This window comes from Natator depressus, chromosome 1 (genome assembly GCF_965152275.1).
Source record: "Natator depressus isolate rNatDep1 chromosome 1, rNatDep2.hap1, whole genome shotgun sequence".
Lineage (NCBI taxonomy): Eukaryota > Metazoa > Chordata > Testudines > Cheloniidae > Natator > Natator depressus.
This window is the reverse complement of record NC_134234.1, coordinates 264,836,445-264,859,902: the sequence shown is the minus strand read 5'-3', so window position 1 is coordinate 264,859,902 and position 23,458 is coordinate 264,836,445. Positions and strand designations below refer to the sequence as shown.

Here is a 23,458-nt window from a genome sequence, read left to right as displayed (position 1 = left end):
GGAGTCACCAGTACAAAACTTTGAGAACCACTGTGCTAGGTGGTGTGCACATATAATGAATGGGCACTGGCACATGCAGGAGACAGGATTAGGCTTTGACCCATTATGATGATACAGGCCAGTCCTTATGGATCTAGAGCCAAATTTCCTCAATGTTTTGGCAACATGGGCTAAGCTCATCCCCATTACACACGTATGCACTAATGGCTGAAACGATCAATAAGCACTTCGCTGCGCCACCCTGGGCCCTTCGAGCGCCATCTCCGCCAGGATCCAGCCAAGGGCAGGGCAGGGCCAGCGCTAGCGCCCCTGCTACCCGGCCCCCGCCCGGACCCTGCATGTGCAGGCCGAAGGGGGACAGCGGCAGGCACACCAGACGAGCCGCGTGTGTGTGGGTGCGTGTCTGCCTGCACACGTGTCTGTGTGCGCGGGTCTATTCGCCTGCCTGTCCGTCTGCACGTGTGACACGTGCCTGTCCCTGCACGCCTGTCTGTACCCCTACGTCTGTCTGTGGGTCTGCCTGCACCCGGGTCTGTCCACCTGTCCGTGCGCGTCTGCCTGTCGGTGCACACCTGTGACACGTGCCTGTCCCTGCCCGCCCGGGTCTGCACACGTGGAACCCTGCAGAGGGGGGAGTGAGGGGCCGCTTCCCTCTCTGTCCCCAGGAGCGGCACGGCCTGGAGCCCCCACAGCTGACGCGACTCCCCCGCTTCCCTGCCCTTGCTCTGGAGCCGGCCGCCGCGTGCAGCCCAGACACAACTCCGTCCCGCCAGGCGCCGCCCCGCTGCTGGACCTGTAAGGGAACGCGAACGCGCTCTAACCCTTTTGCCCTCTCTGGGCCGCCGTACACGGAGTCGGCGGGGGGAGGGGGCTCGCGGTGGCTGTTGGGACGGGCTGTTAAGTTGCAAGAAGCGCGGAAATTCCGCTGTCGCTGCCCGGCGCCTGGGGAGAAGCGGTGGGCGGGCGCTTGCAGGTAAGTGTCTCGCGTGGCCCGCTGCCGTTAGCCACGCTCATTGGCTGGAACCGTGAGTCGGACCCTGTAGAGGACTCTGAGCCGGGGTGCCCCAGCCAATCGGAAAGGGCCGCGGGGCGGGGTCTGAGTGCTGTCGGGCCAGGTGCCTGTTACCTGGGCAGCGGCCCCCTCCCGCTGAGCCGGGCGGGCCGCCTCCCCCTGGTCAGTCCCCTCTGCCGTCCGCGGTGGCCATCGGTTCGCCGGCAGGTGAAAGCCCCGGGGGGCGGGGGAGCACGAGCGAAGTTCCCGGGGCAGCCGGGGGCGGCAGCCTAGTTTAAGCCTGAAAATCCGGCCTCCCCCGGTCCCAGGGCGGCGCGCGGCGTGCTAGAAACCCGCCCCAGGCCCGGTGGGGTGGGGGGCCGAGACCTGCACGCCGAGGGCGTCGCTTAAATGTCACGGCGGGTGGAGTTTGCCGACTTGGAAAACTGGCACCGTTCAGCCTTCACCCGCCTAACTTTGTGTAAAGCTGGTGAAAGGCTGGAGCCAACTGGGTTGAGATTTAGGCCTGATCTACATCTAAAAATTATATCCGCTTACTTATGGCGCTGAGGCTGTGAAAAATGTCAGACCTAACCCCTGATGTAGACAGACTCAGCTAGATCAAGGGAAGAATTCTCCCATCGACCTACCTCCTACTGCTCTGAGGGAGAAATCCCTCCCAGTGATGTAGGAAGAGTCTACAGCACTATGGTGCTACAGCCGCAGCAGCCTAGCTGTGCCCCTTTAGCACTGACATACCCTCCGATTGTGAGAGTTTGGTTCTGGTGTTCCAGGTGGGCCTCTCTCTAGTAGAAATTAGAAGAGGAATTTGATATAATCAGTAAAACTCAAGAGGGATTATTGCTGTGGCAGGGATAACTGAAGGAAAGAACATGCTAGTTATCAAATTGTGGAAGTATTGTTTCATTTACAGAAAAAAGCTTTGAGATCTCCATTGGCTAATAATAACTTGCTTTTATAGCATCTTCCATTTAGAAAGACCAAATAGTAGTTTGCACGCTTAACAGATATACACAATTTCCAGTATTAAAAAGACCACCACCACTCCCTCTCTTATGATGAAGCGCAGCCCCATATTGGGTGAAATCCGGCAGCAGTTAAACAATACACAGCAACACTTCATTATGCACACACACACACACAAGTTTAGGCTAATCAGGGGAAAAGGATATGAAATGCAGTTAAAACTACAGGGAAAACTTTAAGTAGGCAGAGTACATCAATTGCCAGTTTGCTGTGCCAGGGTACCTTAAATGAGTACAAGTGTCATGGGACTTGAGTTTTATGTCTGTCTGTCCTTTTTTTTTTTTTTTTTCTTTCCATATTTTGCATGTGTGGATCTTTTTTAAAAATAATTTGAATCAAGTTAAAGTATCAGTTTGTTTAGACACAACAACCAAAGATCATATGGAAATGTTTCTATAAAAAATCAAAAAAGAAAATGCTAGTGCATAAATTGGTGAGAAGAAAACTGATTATAAACAAAAGTGAAACTGAGTAGTCTGTTTTTATTGTGGAAGTTGAATGTAGTACAAAACCAAACAGCATTGGTAGTGACAATAAATTAGAAACTTCAAACTCTTTTGAATGATCTGTGTTACTAAAACCACAGTTTCAGATTTTCCCCCATCTCTTTATATGATCTGGGATGGGGAAGCACTGGAGTGCTTACAGTTTAAACTTCCAATCCTTGCTGGAACAATTCATTTATCTTAGCCTGAATAGCTCCATCTGCTGTTTCTCAAAACAGGTCTCTGAAAATACTCATGGTTCAGAATGAAGCTATTATGAACTCAAAGAATTAAGCATTTAAAAGAGGGTGGATGGGGGAATTTATCATCTGTAGTGCTTCAATCTGAACAGTTATGAGTTATCAGCCAGTCAGATTTAATATCACAGGCTACAAATTCCATCTTTTTGACTGTTTGTATAATGTCAGCTTGATGCTTTAATTTGTCATTTTTTTAATTAAGGAAATCTTGTAAATAACTGTGGATGGAATCCTTCCCTTTAATTTACAAGGTGAACTGGAGCTGATTTTTTTTCCCCCATGCTTTTTTTTTTTTTTAAAGGCATATAGGTGCAGCCATGCAGGAAAGCATCCGTTTTGCTTCATCAGGAGATGATATTAAAATTTGGGACTCCTCATCTATAACAGTGGTGGAGCAGTTCAACCCACATACTTCGCATTCAGTCAACTCACTATGTTGGGGCAATAATAATATCCTTTACTGTGTCAGTTTGGTACTGTATCTGTGCATTTCTGCAAAACTCTATTGAACTTCTGGATTAAAGTATATGTAAATATCAGTTTTCATTTAGTCTTGATTTGAAGAACTGCTTTTTTTAGTTTTAGGCAAAGATTTTGTCCACTGATGCAGAAACTATTTAGAGTTGAGGAATAAAATGAGATTACACAGGGAACTAAGTTGTTTAGATCAGTGATACTCAGACTGAGGCCTGCGAGCCACAAGTGGCTCTTTAATGTGTGTCCTGTGGCTCTTTGCAGCACATGGTTTTAAAACACAGTGTGATTTTAATTATTAACCAATCAGGATGCTTTTATTATGTTAACCAATTGTAGTTGATAAAATACTTGGTCAGTCATTTTGCTGTGAGAATAAAAGTACATATTTAATAAAAAACAAAATATTTCCCCTGTCATGCTGTTTAAATATGAATATATAGTACTATAGTAAATGAAACAATGAATTCACACTACTGTGGCTCTTTTGGGTCCTGAACCCCTGAGGTTTGAATTGTATGTGTGAGAGAGAGATGAGGCAAAGGTTACAGTAACGAAGGTGTGGATGAGGATTTTAGTAGTGGAGATTGAGGAAAGACTGACTAAAATAGTGCAAATACTAAACCAGAGCTCTGAAGGGATATAGTCAACTTGAATTCTAGACAGTTTAAAACAAAATTAAAGTATTTTAGTTACTACACCTGCCTCTTAATCCCTCTGCCAATCTTTGTGGGATTTTTACAACAAGGTTTTCCTAATTTTTTTTTAAATATTTTTGTCCTTTGTTTCTGTATGAAAGGTAGATATAAGCAAAAAGGGAAATTGTGGGGGAAATCATGAAAGTGCCTGTGTGCAAGTGCTGTCAAATACACAAAGCAAACTGGAAAAAATATTTAAGTCCCTTAATCTAAGATGGTGTTTGTAACAATAATACATGATAAAAATCATACTTCTGCGTGCAAGTTTAAGTTGAGTTAACTCAGTGTCAGAACTAGGGAATTACTTGTCCCCCTTCTTCCCCCATCCCTAATGCCATATGTGTGCACTTTTTCAGATGGCAGAGGTTTAATTTTCTTTAATTAAGAGGAGAGGTTTAATTTTCTTGGGTTACAAATCCAGCTAACTAGATTTGTATTTGTTTACTTCAGATACTAATCCTCATATGCACTGCCCTGGAGATGACTATAAGAGGGACACGTGTCTCAGAGGGGATAGTTAATCTGGTTATTTCAAGTTTGAGGAGTGGGGCACTCTGCACTCCTTGGGGTGGGGTGGAGGGGGAAAAGTGCTATACTTCTCCCATTTCCACCCACCTTGATCCTGTGTATTTTATCCCTCTACTCATCGATCATCTTCCCTGCAAATGCTCTGAGAGAAGAGCATAGTGGTGAATGCCATCTTATATATCTGTTTTATGTCAAAGGCTGTTCTTACTATTTTGTATGCCCGAGCTGTTAAAAAGAGTTTTGTTATGCTATAGCTAGTGAAGATAAACTTTAACTCCAGTTGCATCTTTATTTGCTCCAGACTATATATATTGTCCTTAATAAGCTACTATGGGTGACAAAAGACTTATTGGCATTGTGGTCATGATAACTGCAACTGTTGCTAATGTGCTCTGGTGTTAGTTAAGCCCCAAAAAGGGCTCTATTTTGAGTTTTCTCTTCATTCAAAAGGTTTCGGTAAAGCTTATTTCATATTAAAATTAACTGTGGGATAATGATAAGTCTCCCTTTCACAATACTTGTACTGTAATCTGATTCTGCTTATTATCGTGTATGCAACATATATCTAAAATAGTCATTTTCATAATTCTAAACACAAAATAACTTTTTATTGGAAGTATTGTATGGTTTTCCTTATCTAGAAGACCACTGGAAACTAAACCATAGTAACCTGTGCTATATTCTAGGAACAGCACACTGAATTGGATTTTTTGGCATGAAGTGGTGTTTTCTCTAGATTTATAAGCTTACTAACGGTAACAAACATTGACTGGAATTTTGCTTAATGGTAGATGGAGGCTAAAAGAAGTGAGGGGGAAAATGTTGTGGGGATAGATGGGAGAGAAATATTGACAGGGTAGACAGCCTAGCGGGATGGAGATTTAACCAACAAAAATAATCCAAATACCCAACACCCCCCACACTCCCCCGCCAAATTTGCCTTGGTTTTTTGTTAGGGTTGGGGGGCAGTGGCATCATATAGGAGAATCTACTTCAGGAAAAGGCAAACTATTTACATAACAGCTGCTTAATGAAATTCCATAAAAGAGAATCAAGAGCAAGGAACCTCACTTCATATCTTTTTATTCCCCCCCTCAAAGAGCAGAGTTTCAAAGCAACTATGTCATTTCAAGGTATAGTACTTTTTAAGCCAATCTATTGAACAGGTACAATGATGGGTAGTACCTACACTTGCTTGCCAGCAGCTGTACAGAGTTTTATGATCTATATTCTATGGTCCTTAACTCCCAATTCAGATAATTTTCTGGTCACTGCATCTACCATTGGTGATAAAATAGTTGTTTCAAGCTGTAAGGGTAAAGCTGTTCCACTTTTTGAACTAGCTGAAGGGGTAAGTATAACTTGTGGCTTTGTTTTTTCTGTCTTGTATTTGCATTATGTCTGCTCTGCTCACTTTTTTTTACAACTTTATTTAGATACCACTTATAATTAAGTACTGTTAAGGTTATGACACGCAATGCCAAGTGTCAGAAAATTGAGCAATATATATATAGCAGGGGTGGTCAACCTGTGGCTCCGGAGCCACATGTGGCTTTTCAGAAGTCAATATGCAGCTCCTTGTATAGGCACCGACTCCAGGGCTGGAGCTACAGGTGCCAACTTTCCAGTGTGCCGGGGGATGCTCTCTGCTGAGCCCCTCCCCTCTGCTACAGGTCCTGACCCCACTCCACCCCTTCCCCCCCTCTGAGTCTGTGTGCCCTCACTCCTCCCCCTTCCCCTCCCAGAGCCTCCGGCAGGCCATGAAACAGCTGATAAGGAGGTGTGGGGAGGGAGGGGGAGGCGCTGATCAGCGGGGCTGCCGGTGGGTGGGAGAAGCTGGAAGCGAGTGGGGGAAGCTTCTGGGGGGCTGCTGATGTATTACTGTGGCTCTTTGGCAATGTACATTGGTAAATTCTGGCTCCTTCTCAGGCTCATGTTGGCCACCCCTGATATATAGTGTTCAGCTTGTTGCCACTTTATTAACTTGAGTTCAATGGGACAACACAATGTATCGTTGGGTTACATTAGGTCAGTAAATCCTACCTACTTGCAGGAGCAGAAAATGAGACTTAAACTTTGTTCTTAAATTTTTGCTGGGTTGTCATACCTATAGCCTCTTAAGTGTGTGTGTGTGTGTGTGAAATCACTCGATTTTTGTAGCAAGTGTTCGATCCCATCCCACATACATTATAAAACTTACTATGCCAGAGAGAGAGACCCACTTATAGAGTAATAGTCTGACATGGCTGCTTGAGTAAACTGTGTTGGAGTGATAACTTGTTATAATCGGGTTCCGAACTACTGTAGCTTTTATAATCATAGGACTGGAAGGGACCTCTCGAGGACTTCTAGTCCAGTCCCCTGTACTCGAGGCAGGACTAAGTATTATCTCTCTAGACAATCCCTGACAGGTGCTCTTAAAAACCACTGATAAAGATTCCACAATGACCCTAAGAAATTTATTCCAGTGTTTAACTACCTGGATGGGAAGTTTTTCCAAATGTCCAACTTAAACCGGCCTTGCTGAAATTAAGCCCATTGCTATCCTCACAGGTTAAAGAGAACAATTTTTTCCCCTTGTCCTTGTAACAGCCTTTTACGTACTTGAAAACTGTTATCATATTCCCCCTCAGTTTTCTCTTCTCTAGACTAAACAAATCCAATTTTTCTATCTTTAATCATTTTTTGTTGCTCTCCTGTGGACTTTCCCAGACCCAAGAACTTCAAAGTGAATCTTTAATAATAATAATAATTAATAATTAATAAAAAAGTTCTGTCTTCAGTGTAGGTCTGTCATTGAGAGTGGCTTTTTTGTTTTTTGTTTTTTTTCAAATTCAGTGCTGCAGTGATTATTTTAAAAAAGAAGCACTTTGTGGAATTGGAAGACTTGCTACTATAATATTCTCTGTAATGTTTAAAGAATATGAACTTGGAGACCTAGACAGCTTTGCAGTGTCTTTTTAAGGAGTTTGTTTTTGAAAGTCTTATCCCATTTGTGCACAGTAGCTATTGTGTGAGACTAGAGGTGTATGGCCTCACTTCTGGGAGCTATATTGCATAGGGAAAATGCTTATTGAAATAAAGGAAACTGAGGTGGTGGCAACATAAACAGGAAAGAGGAAAAAGTGGAGTGAGAGGTTTGAGCCCATATGATGGGTTTAATATTTAAGTAACATACATAGAGTCCTGTCTGACTAATTCTCACATATAGAAGTAATCGTTGCGTGCACCAATAGTTTCATTGAAGTCAGTGGGACTGATTGTGTTAGTAAAGATTAAGCTCTTGAGCATTTACATGATATTTTATTTATAAATAATATGTGGAGGGGGTGTAGAGCGAGAGAGCAAGCGGACGGACTGACTGACTGCAATAATAAACATTTCTTATGCCTATTTTCTTTACCAGGCAAAACAGACATGTGTGAGCTTAAATTCCAGTTCTATGCATATTGTCAGCGGAGGCCTTGATAACACTGTTAATATCTGGGATTTAAAGTCTAGAAGACTACATCGATGCCTTAAGGTAACTATTTTTTCTTTTGGCTCTGATAGTTGACAGGGAAAAAAAAAGTAGATCCCATATTTTCTAGCTTTTGTTGACCATCTTGAATGTATACTTTCTAGTTTTGAGCTAGCAAACAAGATACTATTTACCACCCTGATCCTGGGTAGACTCTCATATGCTTAATTTCATGCTCTATAAGCAGCTCTGTTGAAATCAGGGACGCTACTCATAGGGCCTAAAGTTAAGCACACGTGTAAGTCTCTGCAGGATCAAGGTCAGAATAACAAACTTTGTGATTTCAAAATGTTTTCAGTGCGATTTTCATATTGGAAGAAACTGGCAAATAGCCAAGTTCTAAAAACAAATCATTTCAGGAACTGTACTTTCTATTATTATTCCTGCCCTACTACAGCCTTGATCCTGCAAATATAAAAGGACATACATAACTTTAACTTTACGCATGTATGGAAGTGTTGTCAGGATTGGCACCTTATTGAGCAAAGGTACGTGTTAGAGAGGTCATTTCGCGCCCCGCCCTCCCCCCCCCCCCCCCCTGTTACCAGTCCATTTTGGATTCTCAATCCTACAGTGAAGCCATTATACAAGAAAAACCTGTGATAGTCTCATTTATTTCCATGACATCTTATGGAGCTGCACTAATATGAACTCCATAATTAAGGATGTAACTTGTTTGTTTGTTGGTTTGTTTACCACACTTGCTTCCCTTTTCCTACCCCCTCCACTGTCAAAAAAAAAAAAAAAAAAATCAAGTCAGGTTAATTAACTAAGATGTTTTGTCATTATGAATGTTTGAAAATGAGTTTTTATTTTGTGCAATTAAATAAGCCACTGCTCAAAAAACAACTCATTCTACAAACTCCAAATTTGTTTTATTTATCTGTACTTTTGTTTGCAGCTAGAGCTTCTAGGCAGTAGAGGTTGGCAAGGAAAAAGGCTGTATGGCTGACTGCTGAAGTCACTTGCTAAGGGCTTTATAATATCTGTAGAGTCTAACATCCGTACTTTTCTTGAAAACCTTTTGAGTCTTTCAAGCCAGTCTGCATGCATCATAAAGTCTGTCCAGGCAGGCGTGTCTTAAATCTGTGAACATAATTTTTGAAGTAACTTTGGCTTGGGACTTGCAAATGAGAAGCCAAGATGAAATAAAAGACACAATCTATGATAGGTTTCAGAGTAGCAGCCTTGTTAGTCTGTATTTGCAAAAAGAAAAGGAATACTTGTGGCACCTTAGGGACTAACAAATATATTTGAGCATAAGCTTTCGTGAGTTTTCTTTTTACAATCTATAATGTAATCTTAATTCTGGATGGGGGGGGGAAGTTCCCCAGAGTAGGAATATTAATAACTTTTTATTATCAGCTATAAAATTAAATTATAAAATTAAAGACACATGGTATTAAGATTTTAATTAAGAAAAGCCACGACAATCAGGGAAGTTTTGCCAGATTTTCAAATCCTAGTTAAGGTTCTGCTGCATCCTTAACTCTAATTCCATATCAGTGCCAGTCATCCATCCACCAAGCCCTTTAAAAATGTACTGCTATAGGTGAAACTTAAAAATGATTTTTCCTGACTTTCAGACTTTTTTATAACTGCAGTATTGTAAGAAGTTTTTCTTTCCGGGTAATGGATACAGGTTTCAAACTTATACTTTTTGGGCTGGGAATATGATACCTGGATGTTTTAGTTTAATGTACAAAGACAGGATGATGCCTTCACTGCCAAAGAGAGAACTGTTGAGCAAATATGTTCAATAACAGTAAAGCTACTGAAGGGGGAAATTTGATAAAAGTAGACTGCTCTTAACATAACTTTGTTAAACTGGCAGTTGTCCCTGAAAGGTTTTACTTTGATATTTATGCGTGCTAGAGGTCTTTACATTATATAATTAACATACTGTTGATACCCTAATGAAGAACGTGTTGGGTTTTATAAAAGAACCTTCTGAAAATTCTAATCAGGTGTCTGGTAAATCAAAGTTCCCAGTTTTTGTTACACTAGCATGAAAATCCAAGTTGTTTGGGTGATGCTTTTTGAATGCCCAAGTTACACCTGAAATAATTCTGCAAAAAGTCAGCTTCAGGCTTTTGTTTTGCCTCTTCTGAAACAAGGATGAAGTATTTCTATAATAGCACAGAAAAAACGTTTTGTCTTCCACTAGAATATTCTTCAGCACTCAGTTTTAGTTTGTTTGTTTCTCTTTCAGGATCATAAAGATGAAGTAACTTGTGTAACATTTAATTGGAATGATGGCTACATTGCTTCTGGATCTATGAGTGGTGAAATTATTCTGCATAATGTTACTACCAATTTATCCAGCACTCCCTTTGGTCATGGTAGCAGTCAGGTACAGTATATGTATGGTGAAGTAGTAACTTCCTTGGGTATGGAGTTTAATCTTAGATTATTGAATATTTTACACTATTGTAAAATGGTGAACTTTTGTTCTGCAAAATTTTAGGTTTGTAAGTCATAAATGTGAATTTAAAAATGTGTTGAGAACTCTTGTTGCTTATTAGTATTAATCAGCATAGCCTTTAGTAGGAGTAATATTTTAAGATTATGAAACTACTAACCTACCATTTCCTTTCTGGAAATTTTATAAATGTATTGACGGGGATGAGAATGGAGGCTTTCAGTTCTATTCCAGTTTGGAATGGAAGGGAGTAGAATGTGAAGAGTCAAAACTGGACAAGTTTGAAGTACACTTCTACGCAGTGATTGGTTTTTTGTTTTGTTTTGTTTTGTTTTGTTTTTGTTTTGTTTGTTTGTAAAAAGTTGTTATGGGTATTCATATTGGCTTCAGTACCTCCAGATTAAATTTACTCAATTTGTAAGAAATGTAGAAAAAACATCAGCCAGATGGGGCAGAATATAACTCTGTATTTTGAATTTAGCGAACATTCTGATACTCAAGTCCGAATAGAATTTCGTTCGTTCTGCACAGCTCTTCAAAAGGAGTAAAAATAAACTGTGTTTCTATTGTGTGTAGATAGGACTGAATACACATAGGGTGAAGTTCATCCCTGTGGAAAGAGCCAGTGCAAGGCCTGTGCACCACTTAAAGGACCCAGCTGTAGACTGTCATTTCTGCAGGCTTACAGAAATTGGAAAACTGGGAGATTTCCTTCGGGAAATCCCCCTCATGTAAGTTTCTCCTGTGAAAAATTATCAGCAGAATGACTCTTCGCCACCCGCAGTGTAGCCTTTGGTGTAGCGAGATTACACTGAATAAAGGTAGAGACTAACTACAGCAGTGGTTTTCAAACTGTGGGTCGCGACCCAGTACTGGGTCGTGGAATGGAAGACACTGGGTTGTGGTGGCTCTGGTCAGCACCACTGACCAGGCCGTTTAAAGTCCCGTTGGCAGTGCTGCCCATCTAAGGCAGGCTAGTTCCCACCTTTTCTGACACTCTGCTGCTCCCCGGAAGTGGCCAGCAGCAAGTCTGGCTCCTAGGCAGGGGGGCCATGGGACTCTGCGCCCTGCCCCGCCCCGAGCACTGGCTCCACACTCCCATTGGCTGGGAGCTGGGGGGGGAGGTGTCTGTACCTGCGGGTGAGAACCAGGCAGAGCTGCTTGCACGCTTCCACCTAGAAGCCGGACCTGCTCCTGGCCACTTCCGGGGCACAGCGTGGTCTGCAGTGCCAGGACAGGCAGGAAGCCTGGCTTAGCACCCCTGCTGACCCGCTGACTGGGAGTCACCCGAGGTAACCCCGTGCCCCAATCTCCTGCTACAGCCGTGAGCCCCCTTCCAAACCCGGAGACCCTTCCTGCACCCCAAACCCCTCATCCCCGGCCTCAGGCCAGAGCCCCCACTCACACCCTAGATCACTCATTCCCAACCCCCCGCCCCCCAGCCCTCATCCCCGCACCCTAACCCTCTACCCCAGCCCTGAGTCCCTCCCAAACCCCTCATCCCTAACTCTGTTGGGTCATGGGCATTAACAATTTTCTTCAATTGGGTTGCCAGAAAAAAAGTTTGAAAATCACTGGCCTGGGGGATGGACAAAATTGGCACTTCTGCCATGCTGCCCTACTCATGAGCATTTGCTGATTCCCAGTGTCTCCATAGCACCAGTGAAGTGGTGGCTCGGCTGCTTTCAGCTGTTGCAGCTGGTCTTTCACCTCCCTTTTGTGCTGGCATAGAGCTGGAAGCAGTCCTCATGTCTAACACTGAACATGTATCACTTAATGAAGATCTAATACGATTTTTCACGGGGGAAAAAGGTAGTGTTTTATAAACATTGGGGTGAAGGAAACAACATAAAATTATTTTTTTAAAAAAAGTTCAGTTTCTAGTGTTGTGGTGTCTTTAATGCATCGTTATCATCTACCATTTATATTCATGCAGAATTGTCCTTAATACTCAGTTTGCTTTTTAAAAAAGCAATTCAGCTATAGAGCTAGTAAATTTGTCATACTTGGGCTGTATAGATAGCTCATCTTGGGGATTATTTTTGGAAGTTATTTATGGACAGTATGTAGTCATTAAGACCATAACAGTGAAAACAACAGGAAATGTGGATTTGAGAACCAGCGACAAGCAGCTGGAAAACTTTCAGCTGGGTTACACTGTTAAAGTGGTGTTTTCAGTAGGTGCCAAATTGATAAGCCTTTATTGTAGCTGCTATTTATTCAGGTATATTTTAACTTTTCACTGAAGAGAGATCAGATTGTTTTTCCAGTGCTTGAGGATGATTAGCAATAATACAGTGAATAGCCATTTTCTTGATAGAGATGAAATCAAGAGCTCCGACAACTAGACTGGAAGATGGCTAAAGATATTGTTGGTGCTACATGAAGGTAATTGCATACATATAGCTAGTACTCTTTCTCACTAAGGGGCCTATAATATTTTCTAATGAGGTACTGTGACGGGTACTTGATTACTGTGTTTTTGTGTCAAAATGGAATTGTTTGGGAATTATGTAACATGGTAGCTATATAGATTTTCAGTTTATCTGCATATAGTGCATCTTTTAAAATCTTTTTGCTCCTATATACCTACATAGTTTTATTTTTGGTTTGGATTTTCATTGGAACTTGTAGAGAATTGCAGAATTATACAGTTATGTTATTATTTAAACATACATATAGTGCTCTTACCGAGCTTAAAAAGACAGTGCCTACTCACATAATTAGACTACAAATTCTTGAAGGGTGAACTTTCCAGGGTAAACAGTGTATTGTGCCTCTTGATTCTGGCACAGGTTCTTTGGCTTAGCTAAGGAGGGGTGACCCTTATTAAGGGGAAAGAACTGCAGAGAGTTAAGCATCTTTGTTGTCAAGCTGAGGCCGGACTAACTTTATAAAAGTGACTTGTCTTTGCCTGATTCAGCAAAATGGAATGTAATCTCTTGACCAGTTAATTTCTGAAATTATATAGGCTCTATATTTAGTAGTGTAGCCCTTGGTCATAATGCTTTCAGTGATATGAAAAATGTGCATTTCACCTAAGAATTGTCCTGTTAATTGTGACTGTAAATTCACATCTACGTGCATTAATAGAATTAAGTTCTTGTACTGGGTTGTATGTTCTTGCACTAAGCTGTATGTAGACCATCTACTCCTAGAGTCTTCAACTGCTGTTTTAGATTTTATTAACACTACTAGATTTTATCTGTTTGCTGTGTGAGAATGTATTGAAGTCTGTTTCAAAAGAAAACATTTGTTCAAATCTTGAATGCCTAGCACTGTTCTCCCAGCAACTGGGTTAGTTTAGCTGTTTGAGCAGCTGGTGATCTGTGAAGGTATGTGATTGCTTCTATTCTTTTCATATACTGAAGCGATAATCATGAGCTCCACAGCCACTAACTTTATCTACCTTATTTGTCCCCTTTATGAGGCTGTCCATTGGGATATGGAAGAGATTAGTTTATTCACTGATATTGTGTAACTGCATAAGGCTAATCAATAAGGCTAGAATAGTTTTGGCTTTGGGGTATTTTTTCTCCCCTATTTAATTCTGTAACTATATTATTTGTATTTTTTTTCCCCCTTTTGTAAGTTTTCTTCCAAGGTTGGCTAATTACTAAGAGGTGAGGTTTGGGTTTTTAGTTTGTATGCTAAACTCTTGAGTTATGGTTAGGGTGTTTTTTGTTGTGGTTTTGGCAGTGGGTTATGAGCCAACATTTTTCTAACACACACGTTTCCTGTTGGCTGCCTTGGCCAAAGAGTCCAGAGATAAAATGTGCTTGGGCTTGAATGACCCTTTCTTCGACAAAGACCCTCTGTTTCAATCAGAGCTGGGGCATAATGGTGTGGGGAAGCCTGCGCTGTGACAGCCTGTAGTGCACTGGGTTTTTTTGTGGCTCCATAGAGGACTTTATTTTCTATTTCTATCAATCTAGTGCCTTGCACTAGTAATACGTTTCTGCAAGCCCTCCATGTACAGAGCTCCCTAAAGTCAGTGGGAGTTGCATCCACCTGGATACCACAATTTACTTCATACTTCACTTTTTTTTTTTTTTTTTTTTTTTTTTTTTTTAGAGGTTCAGTCTTGGGGCTTGGCCCTCTTCTGTGCATCCTAACTGCAGAAATGTTTTTTCCAAAGGGGAACTGCTGGGTGCTCAGCACTCTAGAAATCATTTAGCCTCTTATTCAGAAGCGTAACTGGGCACTCTGGCCCCAGTTCAGCGAGTTACTTCAACACTTGCCTAACTTGACTTAATGTTAGGCACATGGTTATTATTATTAAGTGTCTTCATAGATTTCAAGGCTAGATGGAACCATTAGGACTAGTGTCACCTCTTGTATTAAAAACAAGTCCACAGAATTTCACCAGGTTATTTCTGCATGGAAGCACATAACTTTTTGTTGAGCTCAAGTATGTCATTTAGAAAGCTGTTTTAAAGTCTTCAAGTGATGGAGAATCCATTACATCCTTAGCTGAACTCTAATTACCCTATTAACAAATTTGTGCCTTATTTCTAGACTGAGTTTGTCTATCTTCAACCTCCAGCCATTGGATCTTATGTTTTTGTCTGCTGTATTAAAGAAGCTTTACTATCAGGGCTGAATGGGGCAATAGTTTTTTAAAGTCTTGGCAGTAGAACTTTATACTTGCCAAGCCCTAAGGTAGATGATGGCAAGTGAGGTTCATTGTTGATAAATACAAAGTAATGCACATTGGAGAGAAAAATGAAACTATTCACATAACTTACCTGACTCTGTATTAACTGTATCAACTGCGGAAGGGGACCTGGACATCACTGTAGACAGCTCACTGAAGGACCTCAGCTCAATGTACATCTGCACCCTCCAAAAAAAAAAAAAAAAATAGCAAGATGCTAGGATGTATAAGGGATGGGATGGAGAATGTTATATAAATCAGTGGTGCAGCCTCACCTGGAATACTATGTGCAGTTTTGGGCACCCTATCTTAAAAATGAGATTGTAGAATTAGTAAGGGTTCTGTTAAGGGGTTACAAATGATCGCAGGTATGGAAAAACTCTTTTGAAGAGAGACTGAAAAAATTGAAATTCTGTATCTTAGAAAGGAAATGAATAAGAGGGGATATGATAAAGGCATATAAAATAACAACTGGTATAGAGAAAGGTAGGTTGGGAGTATTGATTCTTCCTTGTCTCATAACATGAGAACAAGGGATGTTCAATGAAACAAATTTAAAACCGTTAAAAGAGAGAACCATTTTTTTTCACACAATATATAACTAAAATTAACGTGAAACTCATTGCCACAGAAATGTTGCAGCTAAAAACTTAGCACAATTCTAAAAAGGATTGAGTGTTTTATATGGATAGCAAAAATATCAAAAGTTATAATAATTAATGATAAATTAAGAGTATTAGGGAGAGAAGATCTAATCCTTCAGAGGGTTTAGGCCAGTGGTTCTCAACCCACAGGCCATTTGCAGCCCAATCAGCATGCAGATGCGGCCCATCTGCCATACTCAGAGCCGTACAGGTTGTACATATATTGTGTGAATACGGCCCATGTAATACAGAGAGCGCTGCATATATGGCCCACAATGGTAAACAGATTGAGAACCTCTGGTTTAGGCTAATTTCAGTTATTGGAGATTAGGAGGTGAGTTAAAAAGCGGGTCAGGTTATTCCACTTCTGTCTGCTGTGGGGTGTCTTGAACCTTCCTCAGAAGCATTGGGTGCTGATCACTGTTGGAGACAGGACACCAGACTAGATGATCTGCAGCTCTGATCCAGTATGTCAATTCCTGTTTTCCGTTACACTAAATCCAATTGCCTGTATAGCTTCCAATTTATTTAAAATGAAAAACAAGCTCCATTCTTTCTGAAGACATGCCTGTTTTGATAAGGTTCTTAAATTCTAATTGTATGTCATCGCTCCAGAGAGTCCTCACAACAACTCTGCAGACTGTTCAATATCTGAAAGACTTTTCTTGTAATAAAGCTATAATGGAATGCCAAAACTTTAAATGTAAGGGGTTTCTAGTGTTACTTTTGTTGGCCCTTTCTCATTCCAAGATATGATGTTGAATTTAATCTTTGTCGTGTTAGGAATTATAAGTAAAGTGTTGATAGATAGGATGCATCATATGTGGTGCAGGCTATAACACCTTAATTCAGATTGCGTCATGATTAAGACCCTGTCTTCAGTGGCTTATAACTTTGCCAGACTGTAATTGTTAGGGTGAAATTTTCCATGTTGGGTGTCTGCCACAGGCTGAATACTTTTGGAAAGTTTCAGCTAAAATTGTTCAGCTGTTTCAGAGAATGATTAGGGGAAAATACACTGCTTTGCCCATGCTTGAAACTAAAAATCTCCCGTGCAGGGGCGTGCACCGGAATAAAAATTTGCCTGCTTTTGGAGGGGTACTTTCTGTGCCCCCTGGGCCGGAGGGGCTAGCTCTGCCCCCTTTCCCTGTGGTCCCAGGGCTGGTGGAGCTCGCTCTGTTCTGGCAGCTGGAGGAGCTGGATCTCCCTGACCTGGGGGAGTTCTGTGCTCCTGCTGATTGGGGGAGTAGAGGGGGGTGTGCCCCTGCTTGCCCACTCTTGCACACACCCTTGCTCCTGTACTTACTACTGTCTCATTGAAAAGCTCTTGTACCTCTGTGCTTTGGAGCAGGGACTTGAACTTTGACTTGGTGGGGAGGTCACACTAGTGTCAGGGATGTGTCTCTTGTTGTTCGAAGGAAAACTTGTCCAGATTAGAGCTTCTGAAAATGAGTTCACACATGCTTAGAGACTTGTTGGTATCTTTGGCCAGTTTAACTGCCTAACTGTGCCTGCATTGAATATGCTTGAGCCCAGGGCTGTAGGAGCTAAGCAGGGCTTCCCTGTAATTGCTCCTCTTGGCTGCTGTGAGGCCAGGAGACAGGGCTGTTTATGCTTTCCCTGCTAGTGCCTAAGCAGGAAGCTGCCTAACTCAATAGCAGATGGGTAAGGAAGAGAAGGAGGGGGAAGAGTTGTTCTGGGGAGGGAGGGATAGAGGGAGGGTAGAAGGCTAGGAGCAGGAGAGGAGAGGGACAGGAGCAGAATGAAACAGAAGATGAGGGGAGATGAGTTGTGCAAAGGTAGAGGATAGGAGTGGGGGAAGGATGAACATGGGCAGGAGCATAAGGGTGTGGGGGCAGGAGCTGGAGAGGGAGGGATAGGAGCAGAAGGGCAGGAGGGATGGGGCAGAAGGGTCTAACCACTAGAACACCCTTCCCTACAGAACCTACCCCACACCCCATCCCTGTCTAGTGGCAGGTCAACACAGAAGATAATCCAAGCCTGTATCAAACTTATCTACCTCTTTATGTGACCCTGCTACCACTAGAGGGGCATAGAGCACCATATGAGTGGGTGTGAATTACATACTCAAATCCCAAGCTTTGTTTCCATAAGAAAGAGACACTCTGTGTGAGTTCTGCATCTGAACACAAAATGGCAACTGTCTTTGCAGCAGCAAAGTGAGTTCTCTCCATTTTTAAGAGACAGTACTCAGAAAGCTGATGGACGTCACATTCATCACTCCAGAGCAAAGACTTAAAATCATGCACTAACTCATCCACTTATGAGGTCACTGGGTGGTGGTGGGGGAACTTTGCATGCAAAATTAGAAGACAAACAGGATATGCCTTGGTCAACTTAATTTCCTCAGTTATCATATTTACACTAATGTATAGTGCCCACATTGTGTCCTTGGACATCAATAGTAAAAATATTCAGCCAAGTCTTCTCCCCCTAGATTACAAATGCTGTGTCACATGCTAGCTGTAACTTCCTCTTCTTCATCATGTTTTACCAAATTACGTCTACATCACTGTGGTGTATTTAAAAAGTTCAACACTCTTGGTAAGGTAGCAAGTAGTAAAATTATAATATTTCTTTTCACTTGTCTAGACACAGTCTCCATAGACCAACTGATGCCTTATAGTTAACTTTATGATACAATCATTTTTAAAAGTTTCCTTTAATTATAAGGGTAATTGGCATAAAATCAGGAAACTTTTCTCAGGAGTTTCTGCTGCTGCTTCCTTAACCCTCACTTTTTGACTGTGGTGTAAGCGAAGCAGCACAGTGGTCAGGAAGGAATTTTCACTTCACACATACTGCATTGCAATACTGACCAAATGCATTATGGGTGTGTAGTTTGTTTTGTTTGTTTGTTTTTTTTTAAAGCCACCTTCCTTTGAAGCATCATGTCTAAGAAACATGATGTCAGTCTATTGACTTATGGCTTGTTAAATTAAGTCAGCTTTTGCCATCCTAATTCAAATGACTTTTTTTTTTTTGGTCTGAATGATTTAGACTTGTTTAACCTCGACTTTATATATAGATGTATTGTATGCATTTAACTTCTTAATAATTTTAAGTTAATAGTGCATTATGCATGTTTGGTTTATTTTACAGCCTATTCGACACTTGAAATATTCTTCCTTTAAGAAGTCTTTATTGGGCAGTGTGTCTGACAGTGGAACTGTGACGCTGTGGGATGTAAATAGTCAAAATCCATACCATAATTTTGAAAATGCTCACAAAGCTCCAGCCTCAGAAATCTGCTTTTCTCCTGTCAATGAGTTGCTACTTGTAACCATAGGTTTGGATAAAAGGATCATTCTCTATGACACTTCAAGTAAAAAGTAAGGATTATATAACTTATGGTAAGCATTATCTATCAGTGGATTGTATGGGAATTTGACTCTATTCTTGTAACGTCAAGAAGTACATTTATCTGTGATTAGAGGTTGTTAGTGTTTGTTTTAAAGTCAGACTGTATTAAGAATGATAGCTTCTAGATTGAATTCTCTAGAAAATAGTGGTTGTGCTCCTGTTAAATTCCTTTTTAGGTATATATAATATCTTGCTAATATGTAAGTGTACAAGCTTCACTAAAGGCTTGATCCAGTGCCCACTGAAGTCAATAGGAGCCTTTCCACTGCCTTAAGTAGGTATTTGATCAGTCCCTAGAAGAATAGATATATTGTAAATCTGTAGCTGAATTACAAAAGTCTGTGTTATATAGTTTGCTGTAATTCTTCAGTGCTGTTTTGAAAGTCTAATAAAAAGAGTGACTTGAAAAGTATTTTAAATAATTATAACATCTTCCTATATTTTTCCTGTCTGAAGACTACTGAGAACTCTGGTAGCTGAATCTCCTCTGACAGCAGTAGATTTTATGCCTGATGGCACTACCCTGGCTATTGGCTCTTCCCGTGGAAAAATTTACCATTATGATCTAAGAAAGCTGACATCACCGGTAAAAACAGTCAGTGCTCACAAAACCTCTGTGAAGTGTATACGCCTTCAGTACAGTAGCACTTGTTCGAAGGTAAAACATTTCCTTCTTTATCACTCAGACTTAGGTTAATAAAAGGAAACCATTAACTTGAAGTCTTCTAAAGAAATGTGTATACTGAACTGTCAATGTATTACAGGTATCAACATAAAGGAGAATCAGATATGTCAACTGAGCAAGAGAAATTGTATAGAAAACAAACATTAATTGTATACCTTGTCCATTTAATTTTCTTCTCATTCTTAAGTACAGTTTCAGCATTGCTAGTTGTCTTGTGTAACATGAGTGAAGTTTAGTCTTAGGCCTGGTCTACACTGGGGTGCGGGGGGTTGGGGATTGATCTAAGTTATGCAATTTCAGCTATGTGAATAACGTAGCTGAAGTCAACGTACTTAGATCTACTGACCGCAGTGTCTTCGCTGTGGTGAGTCGATTGCTGCCACTCCCAGGTCGACTCTGCCTGCACCTCTTGTGGCGGTGGATTACAGGAGTCGACGGGAGAGCGCTCGGGGAGGTCGATTTTTATCACGTCTAGACTAGACACGATAAATTCCCCCCCCCACCCCCTGCGATCGATTGCTGCCCACCGATCCAGCAGGTAGTATAGACATACCCTTAAACTCTTTTTGTGTGTGGCTACAGTGCTGTTCTGGGCCTCCGCTTCACCCAAGGGGGAGTCCTGTGACACGTCAATGTCACTCTTTAGGGTATGTCTACACTTGGAGTGGGATGTGTGATTTCCATCTTGCATAGACATACTCATGTTAGCTGTCACTGAGCTAGCATGCTAAAAATAGAAGTGTAGCTGGGGTAGCATGGTGAGTGGTTGCACGGGCTAGCCATCTTGAGTTCAAACCCCCCTGAATCCCATGGGTACGTACTGTGACAGATTTCTGTTACCAATCTGCCTGAGGCATCAGGTGATCAGGCTGAGGCCACAGGATCGGTTGGGGGGGGGGATGACAAAACACACCAAGTGTCTAAGTTTTAAAGCTTTATTGGTAAAATAATAAAATAACAGCTGAGAGTGTGGGGGAGGGGAGGGTCCCCACAACACTCAGAGGAAGGAAGAAAGCATTAGTGCCCCAAGCCCTAAGCCACTTTCATACTCACACCTGCACTACCCAAGGCTGGCCAAGCCTGGGTGTAACATAAGAAGAAGAGGGGAAGGGGTGGGCGGGAGTTCTTGTCCTGTGCATGGGTCATCCAGGATCTGCTGTGATCTCCGATTTGCCTTAGCTCCCAGGAGGGTTTTAAGTCCTGGGGTTTCATGGGGGCGTCTCCTTCAGAGACCTTTGCTCCCCATACTCTGTGTACCAGTCCAAACCAGCCTTCCGTGGCTTCTTCATCTTTCCCAAAACACACCGGTTTCAGGGCTGTGAGACTGTTTTGTTTGTCCCTGGCTGGCCTTTGCCATCTTGCTTCTTTTCGCGGCCTCTGCAGTTCGTTCAACAACTCTCCTTTCTCACGGCTGGTTGGGGGGGTTGGACTTCCCCCCCCCGCTTCTGTCTTGGCAGGTAGTAGCTGGCCTTGGGCTGGAGTCAGCGTCTTATCTTCGGGTTTAGCTGGAACATCAAGTTAACCTGTGTTTTGGGTTGTGTTTTGTTTCCTTCTTTCCTCCCCCTTCCCAGCCTTTTGCAACCTGCAAAGGAACTTTTCAGTCCACACTCACACCTTTGACCCTCCCCAAAATGCTTTGCGATGCTTGCAACAGCGTTAGCAACATGCAGTGCTGATTGGCTTTCCCAGGGAACCCCCTGAGGAGGGGTCATGGGGGTGTGACAGTACACGGCATGCCTAGCCCACGCCACCAATCACTGCTGCCCATGCTACCATGGCTACACAACTGCTTTTAGTGCACTAGCATGATGAGAGCTAGCGCAAGTATGTCTATGTGACCTGGGAATCGCTCCCCCAGCTCCTAGTGTAAACATACCCTTAGACAGAGTCCCCAGGCTTCAGCATCCCAGTTTCTCACTGTGACTCTGCCCTTTTAGTTTGCTCCCTGCAGACGTTTTCTCTCCAGGGAGCTTTATAATCAGAAAACGTTGACTTGTGTTGCTGCAAACCTTTACCAAACCAAGTATTGTTTATTAGTCAACAGGAACAGTGTATTAGAGAAATAAGGTAAATTAACAGAGAAGGCCTAGACTCATGAATCTAATCTAAACTTTATTCTCTCCTTGCACGTTTTGGATAAGTTCCACACGGGCCAGATATATCTGTTCCTGGCCTGGCAGAGACAGTCAGCCCCTGCAACATTTTTCTCTTTGTACCTCAGTCCGAGACTTATCTCCAACTGCTCCTGCCCACTTACCCCTGCCCTCTCTCTCTCTGCTGGGGTCTTTAATGGTTTTGTGTCCCTGTCGAGCCTAGTCTTAGACCTCGGGAAAATAAACCCGCTACTCTGTCTGGACTAGGCTGTGGGCATTTCCCTATTAAATGGCTTCTTCGTGGGTCCCTTAAGGACCCTCAGTATTCTTTCTGGAGGTATTTTATCTCTACTATTGTCCGTTTCCTGTTTGTTTCCCACTAACAGCCTCCTTTGATTTAACTCCATGCAGTCAAGCATAGTAATAGCAAGCAGGTAAAATGAGGCACACACAATATTAATAGAAATAGTACAAAAATCTCCCACATTCTCCACATTTGCTTTAAGACCTCTGACTCCCTACTTGTAATCAGAAACTGAGAGGTTATATTTGTTTAGACCAATTTCTTGCAATTTAAACATTTTGTGAAACTTGTCCATATTTTGAACAGGAAAAAAGAATTTGTCTATTTTTTTCCTTTAAGTTGGAGCACTAATAATGTCTCAAATTTGCTGTTTCTCTTCAGTCCAGCTTTAATAAATGTTCTTCAAATAAACCAGCATCCAGAAGAACAGATGTTAAAGCGAATAGCAATGTTGGAGGAATTCAGAATACTGGCATCATCAAAAGTCTTTCCTCTAACCCACCAATTACAGTGTCACCCCAGCCCATGTCAACAATTGAGAGTAAAGGAGCAGATGTTGTTGTTCAGGACAAAACAGGTAAGGAATCTGTTTTTTAGAATAGGAAATTATCTGAGTTTGTGGAAAAAAGATCTTGGAGCAATACTTCTCATGCTTTGGCCAGCCTTGCAGTATGAAAGTTCACAAGTCATTATGTCACTGTGAAATATTATTTTTATATGTTTGTGTATATAATTGGATTCAACTGCCTTGACCATGAGACTATCCTTTCTCTTCCTGCAGTTCCCTACCTCATTCACCACATGCTTTCAAACCACTGCAACAAATCAGGAAGGTATTGACCAACAACAGCCCCATTGCTAGATAACCTTAATTCAATCCCAAACTGGGTCCGTCCTGTGCACTGAATGAGGCAGGCATCCTTTGGGGAAAAAACAAAACAAAACAGTATGAGATCATGTAATTGAAGGCTGTATCCTATAGCATACACACAAGGAAGTCAAATTAAGGCCACAGGGAACATTAATTCTAACATTTTGTAAGTTTTTAACTTCACAACCTTAATTTTCGTTTTATTGTAGGGTTTTTTTATTATAATATTTAGCTTAGTACAGGAAGTGCCCGTTTTGCCCATTTACATTGTTAGTGATACAGGCAGTGTCAAACCCCAAAACAAAAGAATGTAAAAGTTTTTTCTAGCCTACTTAGGGCTTGTCTAGACTAACAGTTAGTCCATGGCAAGCTGGGTTGTAAATCTACCTCTCGCT

The 23,458-nt window shown here is 41.9% G+C and overlaps 1 protein-coding gene across 1 annotated transcript in view; it reads left to right on the top strand.

Moving 5' to 3' along the window:
* Positions 1 to 892: 892 nt before the first annotated feature.
* NEDD1 (NEDD1 gamma-tubulin ring complex targeting factor) overlaps positions 893 to 23,458 on the top strand; it is a 56,433-nt gene continuing 33,867 nt past the window's right edge. Inside the window, exons 1-8 of the mRNA XM_074941862.1 lie at positions 893 to 973; positions 3,085 to 3,236; positions 5,743 to 5,834; positions 7,890 to 8,006; positions 10,216 to 10,356; positions 18,850 to 19,079; positions 19,567 to 19,768; positions 22,574 to 22,769. Coding sequence (XP_074797963.1) covers positions 3,101 to 3,236; positions 5,743 to 5,834; positions 7,890 to 8,006; positions 10,216 to 10,356; positions 18,850 to 19,079; positions 19,567 to 19,768; positions 22,574 to 22,769 — 1,114 coding nt within the window. The 5' untranslated portion in view covers positions 893 to 973; positions 3,085 to 3,100. The remainder of the gene's footprint in view (positions 974 to 3,084; positions 3,237 to 5,742; positions 5,835 to 7,889; positions 8,007 to 10,215; positions 10,357 to 18,849; positions 19,080 to 19,566; positions 19,769 to 22,573; positions 22,770 to 23,458) is intronic.